The 16,623-nt window shown below is 40.6% G+C and overlaps 1 protein-coding gene across 1 annotated transcript in view; it reads right to left on the bottom strand.

The window, feature by feature from the left end:
- adgrb1a (adhesion G protein-coupled receptor B1a) overlaps positions 1–16,623 on the bottom strand; it is a 101,666-nt gene that overhangs the window by 49,284 nt on the left and 35,759 nt on the right. The window contains exon 3 of the mRNA XM_025061655.1: positions 815–979. Coding sequence (XP_024917423.1) covers positions 815–979 — 165 coding nt within the window. The remainder of the gene's footprint in view (positions 1–814; positions 980–16,623) is intronic.

Raw genomic sequence — 16,623 nt, 5'->3', positions numbered from 1 at the left:
GGGGTGGGGGGGGGGGAGAGTTGGTGCCTTTTGCTAAAAGGGGGAAGGGAAAGGCCGGGGAAGTGTACAGGTGAGGGGTAGAGGGTAAGGGGTTGAGGGTTGGGGCGGGGAGTGGGGGTCGGGTTAGCAACCAGAGCTCCTGATTCAATAGATTATATCTTGGACACAACCGTGACGTGATTGGTCACCCAAAACAGCATCAGCCAAACTTGGGACTTCTGATGTGCAACTGGTGTCAGTGTGGTGTAATGATGTTTTGTTGTTTAAAGACTTTATTTTGATACTGATGTGAATGTATCTGAGTGGTAACTTAAACATCTTTGGTGTGTTACCAACTAGAGCAAAAAAAAGCTTAGCTATTGATTTTTGTGTTTTAACAGACGAGAGCATAGAAACCTGGGTGTTATAAATGTAGATAGATGAACCGTTCCACTGAAAAAAAGATTCAACCCAACGGTCGTCAGATGTTGATTTTTCTATGTCCCTTCAGCTATTTGTGGGTGTAATGATTTTGACATACTGTGTTTGCATGGTCTTTCAAAAGACAGACCATGTCATTCTAAAGTTTTCATCAATTGAAGTCCCTTTTTTCCAACATGCACTTTTTAAGTCAGAACACTGACTTACAGAAGATGGATACAGAAGCAGATGAGTCAGATGTGAAAAGGAACAGTTTTACAAGACATAGCCATTAGCACAGACTGGCAAACACACAACAAACTTAAATATATTAAGCCACAATGGCACTTTCTGACAGAAATGGATGTACTGTAACACGCAATGCACACAGTCACACACAGAATTAGCAGCTCACCAGCTGCAGAGCAAGGCTGTGAGTTGCAGGGTCGACCCTCCTCTACCACACCCTCACACAGGTAGGACTCCTCCGGGGGTGATTGGCAGTTCCTCTTCCGGATTTGAATTCCACCTCCGCACTCACTGCTGCACTGTGCCCACAGCCCCCACACACTCCAACCACCTGTTAATATACATGATAAACAAAAGAATGTTGTATGAGTAAAGTAAAACTACATCAACAACATCACTGGAAAATTGGTAGTTTGTCTCCATAGATGATCATGTGCATTGCAGATGACAGTGTATACTTTATGAAAGGAGACATGAACTGGAGGCGTTTGCGTAAAAGAGGATGTGGATGTCAGTGTGGGCAAAATATGATGTGAAAGAATCAACTTAATAAGAAAAGAGAAGAAGAAGATTCAAGGACTAGATGTAGAGGTAGGTCACAAAAATATTTTTATTTTAACGAGTTTGCTCTGTACGATGAGAATGTCACAGATTTAAATTTTTCAATGTTTTGCCTTTGAAGCATCCACAACAAACACATTGTCGACGGAGGCTGACACACGGGGAGTCCCTGTTTGCTGATTCACACGGTAAAGTGAGTTCACAGCAAAAAGTAAACTGCCATACATCACATGCATTGAACAACAAGCTGAGGTATCAAAAAGAGTTGGGGAAGATCTTTGGGAGAGATTTGTCCTTTAAAACAGGTGTGATGAATGCCACTGTCACTGCCAAATTCCCTGTTTGACCATTCTGATTTAATGCGCTCCATTAAGATGTGTGCTGATATAGAGGAGAGGGTAAAGAGCCGCTGAATGGCTCTTTCTCCTAGCATCCTGCACACTCATGAATGTTTAATGGCACAGACAGATGCCTTTCAGCCCCCACAGGCGACGACAAATATGTATTAATCTGCATGAATAGAACATGAAGTTGGCCAACATCCAGGCACACATGTCGTTAATTACTCGCAAATCAATTTCCTCTGGGGGTGAGGGTTGAGATGAGGGAGGGCACTGTCAAGAGGAGTTCAGTTTAGCGTCAGGAGGCCACAGTCTGCATATGGTCCCTGTGGTGTGTTCACAGTTGACCTTCTGCACATCATCTCAGGATTTCACCTTTGTTCTCCTGCCAGTTTGTTCTCCTCAGAATTTGGTTGGAGACTGATTGACAGGTACATACAATTGCTGAATGGAGGACAAGGATTAAAGAAAGGCATGCAGAAGTCAAGTTTGATAGATAGTTTATTAACATTCATAATGGGTGTAATTTTGACGTGTGAAGGATGTTTCATAGTGCTAGCTTCTCTTAAGATTCTAGGCTAAAACTTAAACATATTTTATTATTCAAATCTGGAAAGAATGTCCTACTCAATTAGACTGACATTAGAAACATGGTTCCAAGTTACCAGAAGCATAGATGGATGCAATTAAGGTGTCAAAATAAACACATTATTATTATTAAATACATTTTTTTACATGTTCTAACACATGCAGAATGAGAACATTACATCTAATAATTCCACTGTCCAGCCACGTGGACAGTACGCAGTCCAAGTGGCACAGTCTAATACACAGTCAATACAAATGTTATTTGAGCACACTTGCGAAAAAAAACCTCAAGCTTAAAATACCATCTCAACAACCAGGAAGCATTACTTTCTGTCAAAAGATCGGTCCAAGGACACATTAGCATGTAGCTGAAATGATATCCCCAACTTTCACAATGAGACACAATCATTTTTACCAAGTAGGTGAAATGTTTTATGGTGGCTCTAAGTGTAGCAGTCGGTGTATGATTAAACATTACAGTCCAGAGTGTAGCAGTATTTCAATTTAGTTCTTCTTAGAGAGTGTAGAAGAGAAGGACAGACCTGTGCTGCCGTAAAACACATCTTAATTGGTTTAGTTTGTTATGATTTGTTTCTTGTTTCCTTTAATTTAGACTAAGTAATATGCTTACCAACGCAACATGAATAAAATACCCACTCCTGAGAAATCACCCTGTCAGCCTCAACCTCAGACCTCAGAATCATACTTGTCCTTGAACCAGGCATTTAAACAGAACATTTCAATATGGACCAAATCTACCCTCTTCTTGCAAATTCTCCACTTTAGGTTCTAAAGTGACCCCGTCTCAGCCGCAAATGACCTTCAGACACTCTTCTGAATCACTTTTGGGAGTTACATTGAACAATATGACTACAGAGTGAGATGAACTGCAATTTGGAGAGGAGAACAAAAGCTCGAGTCAAATGAAAACTGTGCAAAGAAAAGGCAGAGAAAATAGTGAAGGTCCTCGTACCGTAAAGATTCATCCACCTATGAGGGGAATATGAAAAGAGATTTAAAGACTATAAAAGTCACTTTCCCAATCCTTTTCCAGCCCAATCTTGGGCAGAATGGCAGAGGGAGAGACACATGCAAGGATTGTAAGATACTGTTGTCTGCAAGGACATTTGATTATGTCCTCAATAATTCAGAGAGGGGGTTTTGTCCTAATGCCCTTAGTGGCAGGCACTGCTGCAGCCTATACAGACTGAGTCTCAGTAATCCTTAAAGTCATCATCTCTCCTTCACCTTCCAAAATATACAGTGACCTTTATACACACTCCTGCACAGACACAATCAGAATGATTTTCTTTATTACTTTAGGAACTTATTAATCAGACTACATGCATATGTGTGTGTGTGTGTGTGGGGGGGGGTTGGGGGGGGCAGAGACTGTGTGTGTGTGTTTAATATCCCAAGGTTGTAATAGGAGAACCCCCTTTAAACCCACAGCTCTAAATAGGAGAACAGATAAAGGTGACCTTCAGGAAGTCAACAGACTTGATAGTCAATAATTCTCCAGTAACCCTATCTGGGTATGTGAGCATGTGCTTAACTTTGTGTGACTTTGTGTGTGCGTGTGTACCTTCAATTGGTGCCTTATACTTTGTGCATGTCTAAGTGTGAAAAGGAAAGTGTGAGGTCTGGCTACCTTAATCAGTGTCATCACGCTCACCTGTGTCTGTCATTAGTCACCTGGTGCCCTGGGTATATATGTCTCTCTCTCATTCTGTCTTTGTCAAGTCATTGTTGCTCTGTGTTCATGCTTCTGATGTTCTGCTCTTTGTTCCTCTCTCCCATGTTCTTGGTTCATGCAACCCAGTGACTTTTGTGACTTAGCACTTTGAAAGTGAATTACCTACACCTGAAGTGATTCTCCCTAGTACTGCATTTAGATCGTGCCTGCTTCCTGCTCACACTATGACAAAACAGGGAGGGGAGAGGTTAAGAAAAGGACGGGGATATGTCAAGAAGAACACCATCATTAAAATGTGAAAAACAGAGAGAAATAAAGGTGATTGTCTGATGCAAAGCTGTGTATGTACAGCTGAATGAAGGATAAGGCAAGTGCTGACACCCAGAGGACAGAAGCAGTCAACTGCATGGTGGAGATAACAGACGCTGAGAGGAGAGAGCGAGAGGAAGAGAGTGAGTGGGGGAGAGAGAAGGGGCTGGGATGTGGGATTAGATTAGAGCAGACAGAAACAATAAGTAGGAAACAAAAATGTTGACTCAGATAAAAGAAAATGAAAAGAACCATGTTCCCTTTCTCTTAAATTGTCTTTTCACAATAAAGCTGCGAACAGTTTGAGAATGTTACATGAATGCAAAGACGTACACACTCCTCTTCAAAGGCAGAAATAACTAGGTACTAGCTACTAAACCCTTTTTAGTCAGTAAAAAAGGGTCACAACAGTTTTTGCTGTAATATTTTTTCTACCTTTACTTTTAAAGACGTTATACTAGGTTCCTGTGCCTTTACCTCTAGATGCTAATGATGCTCCGCCCAAATCTGAAGCTCAGAGTTGATTCTGAAGGATACAGATTGTAAGTAATAATGGTGAACCTGTCATAAAGTTTTAAAAATGTTAAGCCTCTTTTTTCTTTTGCGTTTAGTCTAAACTAAACTAAATCCTGGTCAGTTGATGGAGTTTAGAGTTTTGGAATCTGTGCAATTTCTTCTTTTTCTTTGTGAACATGCTGTGGGTCAGAATCTGTGTTTTAAACGTTCTTTACCAATGTATCTAGGTATTTGTTGGGTTAAGTGTGTTTAAACTGATTTATATGAGCTTTTAGCTGGTTATTATACATGTATGTATCCTTAAATGAAAGACACAGCTTAACTGGCTGTGTACTTGTGTTTATACAGATGTCAAACCACTTGCAGAGCCTCATGTGTTTATGTTATGTATAGGTTGTGCTTAGCTTTTGTGTTGTTTATGATTGTTATGAATTGTTTAGCTGTGGTTGAGACAGGTAGCAGATCAGCAGATCCTATGACAGGTTGGAATGGTAGTAATGATGGGGCTAGCCAGTGGGGGGCAGGATTACTGTAATCTTGCTCTTTAACAGTAAAGTATGTCCCCTTTAAATAAGTCATCAAGCGATGTCCTAAGAAGTCCAACATGTCTTCAGGTTGGCAGCCATTGCACAGAAATCATTACAGCCCTAACCTTGCACAGCAGCGCCATCTGTGACGGGGTCTGCCCAAACCCAAGTGTCTATAAATACACATCATGTGGGCAGCTCCCTGGTTCCAGGTGTGGGTCAGCCAACTAGACATTTCAATTCCGAAGATGGATGCCTCATCTCAGTGGGAACGATAAGAAAAGGACTCTTAAGGTTCTGCACCAGAATCAAATGTTTTTCTTACTTTCCCCTCAGTGTGACTGACAGCTCACTGAGACTAAGATTTTTTCTTTTTTGTTTTGTCCTTCTTGACACTCACCCATTTGGGAGGGAGACGACCTGTGGATGGAGCAATGCTGCGTTTGTAGCTGCACAACTCTATATGTTTGATTTATTGTTAAACAACACAGTGCAGTTATGGGTGAAAGTCTCCACACACACACTCACAGGGGCTAAAAGTTGTGCCTCTTATTTATTTTATTTTCTTTCCTCTGTTTATTTCCACTGCAGCCAAGAGCCTCAGAGAGCTGCTGAGAGGCACTTTAACTTCAGCCTGATGTTGTTTACACGTTTTCTTCCTCCCTGTACACCTGGTGTAGGTACCAAGCTCCAAAGTGTTCCTATGGGAACATGCTGAGCCCCTGTGTCTGTTTCCTCCATAGACTTAAGTGGATTATACTCCACCCTCTCACTCTTCACCTTACAAGTCGCCTCTGCTGATCTGCGCTTTGTCCTCAGCCTTCCCCTGATTCCTCATTGATGGAGCTGATGTCATTGTTTCAGGTCATTGTTTCTCTTCTACTTTGTTTCTTTACTAACTTTAGCGGTGCAGTTAAAAGTCCCATTCATGACCACGTACCACACTGAGGTATATGAAACATACTCAGAGAGGACACTAACCTTGGTTCAGTGATGTATACGTTCCTCTGTGTGAATGTGTGTGTGTATGCTTCTTACACAAAATGGCAAACGAACACACACATGCGCACACACATACATGCACACACGCTGAGATCTCCAAGCAATGTGATTTACTCTTCCCACGCTTTATAACACTCTCATACATCAGAAGCCCTTATCTCCCCACACAGTGTGGGTTGGTGACTGCATTGTGACTCACAGAGGTGCATAGTGAGAGAAAGACAGAGGAAGAGAGGAGGATGCGCTGAGGTTCATCCCACTCGGCAATGGAAGGGAGAGCCTCCCAGGTCACTGATGAAATGCACGCGGCTGTGCTGAGAGAACAACATTCTCCGTTCCCACCTCCGCTCTGGTGGGTGCACGTCCATAAACCAGGTTCTTGTACAATAAAGGTAATGCTTTTGTGCATTTTGAGATATTATTAACATATGCAGGGACACACATGACCATACGCCACTGCCTACACAGAGCTGTTGGTCTTTTCAAAGGAGGTTTTAGAGACTTTAACTCTAGTTGAATACATTTCTGTTGCTACAACTTTCCATTTGATCTGACATTTTCCAAAAGTAGTTTAGTTTCAGATGTAACTGAGCACAAAATGCAACAACAGGTACACTCCACATTTTCAGGAAACAACAAAATGAGAATATAACTTAACTCCATGAGGGTAATCCCCAAAGTGTTAGTTTACTGACCAAATAACATTTATAGAATTGATCACAATGCATGTCCCTGTAGGTCCTCAGTCATCTTATCCAAAAATAGTTGGATCTACGGCAAGTTCTGTTATTTATGCATACCTGTAACGAGGGTCGTTGCAGAAAACAATACACTAATAGAGGAGGGCGGGCACATCCTATTCTAAGGAGTGTGGAATGTATAGTCACAAGAACTGAAGGAGCCTCTTGGATGAGAGGTGAAACGTCTTCTTTTAGAAAATTCACATCCAGTTGCCTAACAGAACTTTTCAACCTATAGTCACAAGGTTACAGGTATGAATGGGGAGTGGACTGTTCAGGAGTTTGGAGGAACTGTTGTCTGACTCTCTGTTTCATTATGTACTGAAAAAGTGTAATATTTCTGAGACAAATAAAAATAGCGCTCCAATTGGTTGTGTTTACATCTACTGTTTACTGTATTTTCTTGCTTGGCATCAATAAAGTACATCTATCTATCTATCTGAGGAGTGGAATTGGATTCCTCTATTTGTTATTGTTGGTGCACACTGAAGTCTGGTGAAAAAAGTGATCTTTGGTCTGCTTTTAAAATGGGTTTGTTTTCAATGGTGAAAAAAAAACTGACCAATAAAACAACAGACCTCAAGACTCTACAGATATAAATAACAAAAACCTGTCAGAGCTGAGAGATGTCTCTTTTCATATTTCAGGTCTAAAAACAAGGAGTACCTTTGTTAAATACAAACATCTTATTATTATAAATAAACTTGCAAAACACAATAGAAAAAAACAGTGCAAATTGCACTTTAATAATGGACAAAAAAGAAGCTCCTTTATTCAGTATTTGAATCAATGGAACAAAACCTAAAATGAAGAGCTGGCTCTTGCTTTTGTGCACAGGTCAAGGGTTTAAGAGCCCTAACGTAGAAGTTATTACAAATGCATTGAATTGATTTTTTTCTTTCAAAAACAAGGTTAAAAAAAGGTCTCACCAAACTGTGAATAGCCACAGCAGAAGAAATAAATGTTGGAAGTGAGCTGATTTAGTAAAAGAAGAAGCTTTGATAATTCCACCACGGCACAGTCTCTTCAACTGCATTATAAACTAATAACCTTCTTTCTTTACAGCCTTTCAAAGTCCACAATTTGAGCTCTAATCAAATGGTTTTTGCTGAAAAAGTTTGATTATCAGAGTTCCCAGATTCTCATTATTACTGCTGTCGTTTGACGTCAAATAATCTGTCGACAGGGAGGGTTTTCCATCTCCTCCTCACCAGTCACCTCACCCTCTTTCTTTCGTTCAGTTACCAACCACTTCCATGTATTCCCGCCCCTTCTGGGATATTTTAAAGTGCAGCCAGATGATTCCTTCATCATGTTCTTAAACTAACCACAGGGTGTCCTCCCAGTGGAATCGTATTGACTTTTCCAGGATACAGCATTGATGCCTAAACCATATCACATGGTTCATTTTGAAACTGATAGCTGAGTTCCCCTTGCTTTGTCAATAGATTGGGCTCAGTGGTTCTCACGAGGGATGCATGCACCTCAGAGGCAGATACTGGTCAGTGAAATGGGAATCTTATTTTGGCCACATATATTTAAATATCAATTCTGCACACCACAATGGAGGATAAGAACAGTAGAAAAGTACAACTATAGTAGAACAAGGAAACAGTTTACAACCAGAAAACCTTTAAGGCTGCAGTCTCTGGATAGCAGAAATCCACTGTTGATTTTCTGATGTTTTTTTTTTAAAAACTCATCTGTCTTGCAGTAGCCCAGCTTCCATGCCCACCTACTGCCTCCCAGTCAAACCTGGTATTTCTTGCCGCATTAATTCAATTTTTTATTGTTATCCAGGTGGGGCTACATATAAGAATCACATCAGTCAGAATCTGGATTCAATGATCATATGGTATATGTCATATGATTGATCTTACACCGTACCTTCTGTATTTGTAAAGCATCTGCCTTGACTCCAATTCAACCTGTTACAATGTGTCTAAAATGTCGTATGAGATCTTCACTTTGAATTCAAATTTATCAGTTACATACTCCCCGCTTTCTGTTATTTCTAGAAAATCAAATTCATTTGCTAACCATCTCCTCACAGAGGACGCTAACACTGTTGCGCTCCAACTCTTCCCCTCTCTTCCTCACTCACTCTTCCTCCCACTTTGTTAGTTTATGCATCATGCTTATGTGGGAGGAGCAGTTTGACTGCATTTGCATGTAATCTTGTACTGAAACACGGGACGCCCATCTGAATGGGCTGCTGTAGAGACGTGAGTGCAGGACGGTAGCCTGCAGCGGGACCCTTAATTAAAAGACTACTTTAATATCTTGGAAAACAGTGACTTTCTCCATTTCAATTTGCCCTGAGAACCTCATTACTTTGTGATTTACACAGAAAATGTTCAGGGAAAAATCTTGGTAACGTGGTTTTGATTTTTGTCATATTTAGTCCTGTCCTTCAACTAAGTCTCTCTGTCTGTACTGACAAATATGTAAAAACAACAGGTTGGCTTCTCTGAGAATCACTTATTTTACTATAGATCATGATATCAAAAACTTGTTGATGTCATTGTCCCATTCTCTCACACTCGCAGTACGACAACGACACACTTCAGTCTGAAACACAAACACACAGCTAACAGCAGGGGGAGTCTATCAGCGATCTTTCTGCTGTGTTAATTTCAATTTCTGTTTGAGATTACTTCGGGCTATGTAATCTGATGGAAAATAAGAGTGTCGAAATGATATGATGTTTACCAAGCACATGAATGAGAAACAGTGAAAGGCTGTGTCCTTGTAATGCTTTGATTGGAAATAAATGAGGACGAATAAATCAATCTAAACTGAGTGGGAGAAAGAGGAGCAGCCCCCACAGGTTTATTATGAAACTAATGCATTACTCACAGACTTGAGTTAGAATATGGGCATAAGAAATGTGTTCATTATGTTCTCCTGTTGTCTGTAAATACATTTGTAATAAAGCAGGGCTGGGATTTAAGTAGAAAATAATCCATGGACGCATTGAGATGACTAGGATTAGGAGACTAGTGACCTTGGTGACGATTTCTTTTTTTTTTTTTAACTTTCTCCAGCATTGTTATTGTTATGACTTTAGATGTCCAGTGATATTATTGGTCTTAAGAATTTTTTTTTTTTTTTTTTTTTTGATCTTCTTGTTCATCACTTGTAGACTCTATGAATACAAATGAAGATCAGGCTCATGATAAGAATCACTGAACAAAAACAACAGAACAGTAACACCATCACAGTTTATTAGTAACTGTAACTGCAGAAGACATGTCATCAATGTGGCTTTTTTACCCTCTAACTGGATTGTTGTAAGAAAAATGAACATTAATTCAATTAGTTCAAAAAGCAGTTCAGGTAATGCTGTCTGTCATCAGTGCAGAATCTATTCACTGACCATTTTGAAGCCACCATGAGAGATTCTCAAAACTGCTCTGTTTTGACCAACAGAGAAAACATTGACATTGTTTGAGTACTCTGTTATACACTGAAGACATCCATTCTTGGCGAGTGCTCAAAACACCAAAGTCGAAGCCTTGTTCTTTTAACCACATGCTGTGTTTAAAGCAGATCTGCTGACCACGACACTATGGAGATCTAGATTTGGGGAGTTCAGTCTTGTATTGTCTCTGTCCTTAAACACCACGGTCTGATTGTAAGTCCATGCAGTTAAAGTATTGTCAACAGTAAGTTCCAGCTCTCTGTGAACCTCACATTACACCTCGGTCCTCAAACAGTCTCAAATAGTTCCAGTCATGGTCAAAGTCGATTTAGTTTCATAATTAATCATTTGTAATTAGAAGCTGACACCTCGTTATGAAAATTAATTTGTGGTAATTACTCTAAAGGTCATTCCAAAGCCCTGACAGACATGTTACTCACTATTGTTACACGCCACCATTCACCCCTCTGCATCGGACTGATTATTTCACCTTAACCTCATCACTTTACTGCAGATGATGAGACACAGTGGAAATAAGGCATGTCAAGGAAAAAAAAAAACTGGTTGTAAACTTCCAAAATACTACGGTGGCAGATTCCAGTCATGGAGGAAAGTGGATGCGAACATGCAGCTGTGATAGTTTTCAGGTTTGCCTTGAAAGAAGTAAGTAGTAAATGCTGTAGATAGACAGATAAAAAGATCAATCATCAGTCAATAACAGTTCAGTCTCTCCAACAACATGAACACGAGTTCTGGTCCTTTACAACAGTCACATGTTCTGACTGTGTTACAGGAACACATGCATCATGTCTCAACTAATGAGCTCTTTTCTCCGACCCGGCTGCCGGTGGCTGAGGGGGCTCAGTTTACTGTACCAGTGTTTGTGCATCTGTCTGTGCATATGTGTGTGTGTCCCTCATATCTTGTGTGGGTGTTCTGACAAGGTGTCACCTCTGTGTGTCATTCCAGGTGATATCACCAAGGAGAGCAGCCTTTACAGCCGTCCCACAGAGCTACCTCCTGTTCTTAACAAGGACATAGAGACATGCAGATGCTATAACAACACACACACACACAAAGGGCATGATCCATATCTGGCTCACAGCAGCGGCAGTAAACTTGTACATTAGTGCATGGTCCGGGTGCTTTATCTTCATTGTTGAAGTCATCAAATCTGAAAGACGACTGTGAGACAGTCGGACTAACAATAAACGTCCTTGCAGCCAAGGAGACGAGAACACACTCTAAATCTTCACTTTCTCCTTCAGTTACACCATTCCATCTTTCAAAGATACAAAGCAGTCGGACAGAAATGGCATCTGAGCCTCCCTACACATAAACAAAAAAAAAAAAAAAACAAAACATTGAAATATCTTGCTTCTCTGCATTTGTACAGAGCATGACAGAAGTTGGACAAATGAGTGGACATCATAGGGTCTGAGGACAGAATGTTACACAACAACCTTGTTGTCATGCAGTGTGCAGATATTTTTGTATGCTGTAATCATACAATACTGTAGATCTACATGGAGAGGATATTTTTTTTTCTACTTATTGAAGGATGGGATTCAGACCAATAACAATAACACATTTGGGTGGTTTATAGACCAAACGTGACCCACAGGGCAGTAGATTGAAATGCCTGTTTTAATGATTGTGCTACATTTTGCCATGAGAAGAAGCAGACAAGACCCAAATGCAGCACGAGGGAGCGTCTCCTCAGATCCAGGGAGTTTACTCAGAATCCAAAACTAAAAGACAGTACATCCACTCACTGGATTCTCAAAACCAGGCAGAGGGTTGTATACACCCAGGGCACCAGGTGACACAAATGAGACTAATGACAGACACAGGTGAGTGTGGTGACACTGATGAACTCCACACAGGAGGGAAGGGAGACACACAGACCTCACAGACTGTGGGAATTCGACAGAAATATGCTACACAAATAAAAATAAAAGGTAAATAAAAAATATTTTTATTCACTCAAGTTGTCCACACCCACATATAATTCTGACCAATCATACAACAGTTGTTGGATACTACTGTCCTCTGTGTTGAAGTTATTTCTTTCTCTGAGAAAACTTGTTATTGCCTGGTCTCAGTGTGGTGAAGCAGTTTTGAAGGTTTCTACAGCTTTGTTGTAGAGCCAGTGTCCAGAGACTGGTTTACACAGAGCTGGCTTGATGTTTATCACCTGTTGCAGTGACCTCGTGGTTTAAGTAGGATTTGTATATGTTCTTTCAAAGCCATTGAGTCTTATGATGTCACACTAGGCCTTTAACCTTTTTAAAGAAACTCAGCAGAGATATTGACATAGAATTGATATTCTTTCTGTGCTGATGGGTACCTAAAGATCATGGCCCGGGACTGCTCCACGCCCCAGGGGTTAGGGTGTTTGTACATTTGTTGTCACAAGCAAATACATGTTCACTCTCCCCAGGGAAGTCATATTATGTAAAAGTCAGAAGACATTAAAATACAATTACATGTATATCTGATGCAGTAAAACTCTTCTATATCCTAATACCTCTCCCTATCTGTTCACAAATGACTGATGGGGTGAGAAAAACAGGAAAAAGTTCCACTTTCCTTTTTACTAATTTTCATGTTGTCCTTTATTAATGGTAGAACATTTTTGATTTTTCATGTAGGACACGCAGGCAGATGCACAAACACACAAACATGCACACACTGTCTGCTCACCATGATCATCCTGGAGCCGCGTTTTTTATCATCACCTGCTAAGTAGTAAAGTGGTAAAATTGCTTAATTAAAGCGTGAATCTTTAATAAAGCCCCAGGCTGTATGAGGAGTGTCCTGAGATAGGTCCTCCATTTATGGGCAGCCTCTGGGAAGGACAAAGACAATTCTTCAACTCGTCTCGTACTGACTTTAGGTTCAATTGAGTCCTTGAGAGAACAGGTGGAGCTGATAAAGTTCACAGACTTCGCGAGCGCTGATGTCACGGCTTTGAACTTTTGTGTTAATCTGACTGGTTCGTTTCCATAGCAGCTGAAAACGTCAGCGACAACTGAGCTAAACTGTGACCTTAACTTTAGGCAGATTTCTCCTGCTTATTATTCTGTAAGTGTTGCTTAAGTACAGTTTGGAAAAGAGAATTTGTTGTTCCTGAACTTTTATATCACACTTAACTATTGTACTATTCACTATTGTACATTTGGATAAAAACCGATACTTCTAGATTTAAATTAAAAAAAAGAAAAGAAAAAAAGAATGTATAAACAAGTACAAATTTAATTTTAACATCATAATACTAATACAGCCCATAAAAAGGCCAAAAAGAAATGATTATTACTGCTCAAAAATGATTAATCTCAGTAAAGAAGCCTGTGAAAAAAAGGAAATAGGTTCAGTTTTAGCAGTTATACATACAAATAGTTAGCAGACAGATAATTTTTATAAAAGGTTATATTGTAGGACCAATCACATTAATAGTAAATGTTCAAAACTGTAAAATTAAATCGTTTTTAAATGATGCTTTTGCAAATGCTTCATTTTCATGAAATGGAGTCCACAAATTTCCCTCACCCTAAAATGAGCTTAAAAAGCTGCTGCCAATTAGATTGCCTCCTGTCGTTGGGTCATGAGCAGCAGTTTTGCTTTTGTTTTGCAGCAGTTTAACAGCAAATGGAACGACTTTCATCCTTCAAGACGAGGCTCTGAAAAAAAACCTCCTAAAAGAGGCTGCGGGGCTCCCTGCAGGCAAAGCGACCTCTACACCAGCAGGAGCATCTCACCGCTCTATTTCCTTCCCTCCCTTTGTATTTCTGCTCACACGGCGCCTCCTGTGGAGAACACCATGCCTCCATCTTCCAAACCACTACACTCAATACATGCACACTTAAACGCACACAGATTCTTTTTTTCATCCTCACAGTCAGCCACCCACACTTAGTCACGAGGGACCCGTGCATGGTTACACCGGACTACGAGCCCCTTTCTACTGTGACATTTCTCCACACGTGCATGAGTGATGTCTGTGGTGAATGTGCAGCTGCACCTGTCCGCACAAATAAATGTGAACAGTGTAATGCATTTGTCTTCCTTTAGGAGTCTTTTAGTTCGAGACTCTGCTGCTAAAAATCCCTTAGTTTAGCAATATTGGAGTCCAGCTACTCAGTGGCACGAGGGCCATGAAGACTGTGCTCTGACATTCATCTTCCTCATCTGCTGCCAGCTGCAGGAAGAAGAAGAGCAAGTCAGAAGGGTTGAAGAGTATTTCTCTTTTTGGACGACAGGTCCCTCTGCTCAATTGTTCCTACTCTCTCCTCTGTCACGATCAATATGTGAGACAGCTTTAATATAATGTGATCAAAGTAATGAAATGATGTATTACAACAGTTTTAGGTGATTCCTCTGAGGCCACTGAAGCCAGCACAGCTAGAGCTGCAAGATAGAGAAGGTCACAAAAAAAATCAAATCCAATTAATCTTACAGTCAGTTCACTCAGACTACAATTTGTCCAACTGATGTGGGGTCAGCAGAGAGTACAACTGAGCGAGTATGTGAGGTTAGTACCAGTAAAAATCTATTAACAAAAATAACATGAAGAGTCTTTTCATTTGGTCTCTTCTTTGGGTTATTTAGTTCTCAATCTCAGCTCTGGACGTCACTGTGACTTCATTCATTCAGCTCACCAGTGACCAGTAACTTTGGATGCAAAAATCTGCCCTTTCCTGTTACCTGAAAGCTGAACTAGAAAAATAATAATAATAAGTGGTCTGACAGTCGGCAACCATAGAAGTGTTTCAATTTGCATGAAATGAAATGGCTCTTCATGCTTCTTTCAGAGATGTATTCAAATAATTTACAATAAAAAGGTAATAAGACAGTATGACGACATTATTTCTATCTGCTTGTTGTTTCATGGCATATTTTTTCTCAAGGTATTCATGTAGAAAAAAGACTCAGAGACTCGTGCACTCACATAGAAACATTGATCCATAGGAGGCAAATTGAGCACCACGGACAGCTCCACGGAATTTACCATACAATGCCTTCATAAAGCATCAATATATGGAATTGTTTCTCTTCCTTTTGCTGTACTCAACCTGACTTGTAATATCTCAAATACTATGAAAAGTCTCAGTTGAACGAAGCAGTTTGTCACAATGAGTAACACTCCCCCAAAAACGTCCAGCTGAAGGTGACCATTCAGTTTTACCTTCAAGGAAACGTCTACATTCATTTTCTAAGTCAATGCATACATAATGTTCCACGCCAGTCTTTATTTTATATTTTCCCGTCAGCGCCTCCGACGTGGACATGTGTCATGATCACTTTTGTTTTACTCTGCTGCCTAGTTCAGCATGTTTAGCAGTCAGGGCTGTTCCTTGTCGTCAGGCGGAGCTGCTAAGTAGCCCTGCAGTCTGTGACACTGTGACCTTGTCTGGTCATTTCCAAAGATTTTCTGCTTTATTACACATTTCACACTTGAAAATAACTGAAAGGCTCAGAGTGAGTGGGTGTAATAGGCAACCAAGGTCACCGTCCAGATCATCTCATGGCACTTTGGGCCAGTTTATTTGTGCCTCCTTCTGTTTCCTCTCCTTTCTGCTTGCCTCTTGTCCCACTGCAAAAGCTATCAGACCTGTGTCTGTTTTGCTCAGATTGAGTCATGAGTCTTCTCATCTGCTCACTTCCCTTTGATCCACCCTTTAATCACTCACTGCCTCCCCTGCTGTCCACCTACCGCTCACCGATGAATACTGCCCCCGCTCCTTCCCACACATCACTTCTGAAACTACACACACACACATGCACGCTGACGCACGGGTACGTACTTTACTGAAATTAATTTTCATGGACGTTGTTATACTAAATGATTCAATCTGTGAGCGTCTCAATGTCAGGGTGTTCCAAACATAGTCATGAGTGCAATAAAAGTTAGAAAACAACTTCATCTTCTTTATTGTGGCAATCGAACAGGAGCAAGAAAAAGTGATTCACGACAATAAATTTATCACCAAATAGTCCTTAAAATATAACCCAAGGGCCACAGAGGTGCAGTGGTAAGAGTCTTGTCTTCCAACAGAAAGTTTCAATACCATGTAGTCCCCCAACCTGAGGTTTGGTGCTGTGACGTTTTGGTTGTGTGGTGCTGGGATGACCCCTGATTAGGGGCCGAGGCCAAAAGTTAAAAAGAAAAAAAAAAGGTACATGGTGTAATTAAGTCTAGGAGTATAGTCTGCTGCAGCTTGATTACAGCCAATAGTTTTCAGAGTTTTGAGTTTTGACTTGTACCTAG

This window comes from Cynoglossus semilaevis, chromosome 13 (assembly GCF_000523025.1).
Source record: "Cynoglossus semilaevis isolate Cse_v1.0 chromosome 13, Cse_v1.0, whole genome shotgun sequence".
Classification (NCBI taxonomy): Eukaryota; Metazoa; Chordata; class Actinopteri; order Pleuronectiformes; family Cynoglossidae; genus Cynoglossus; species Cynoglossus semilaevis.
Note: the sequence above shows the minus strand (reverse complement) of the source record. Positions and strands in the feature narration are given on the sequence as shown.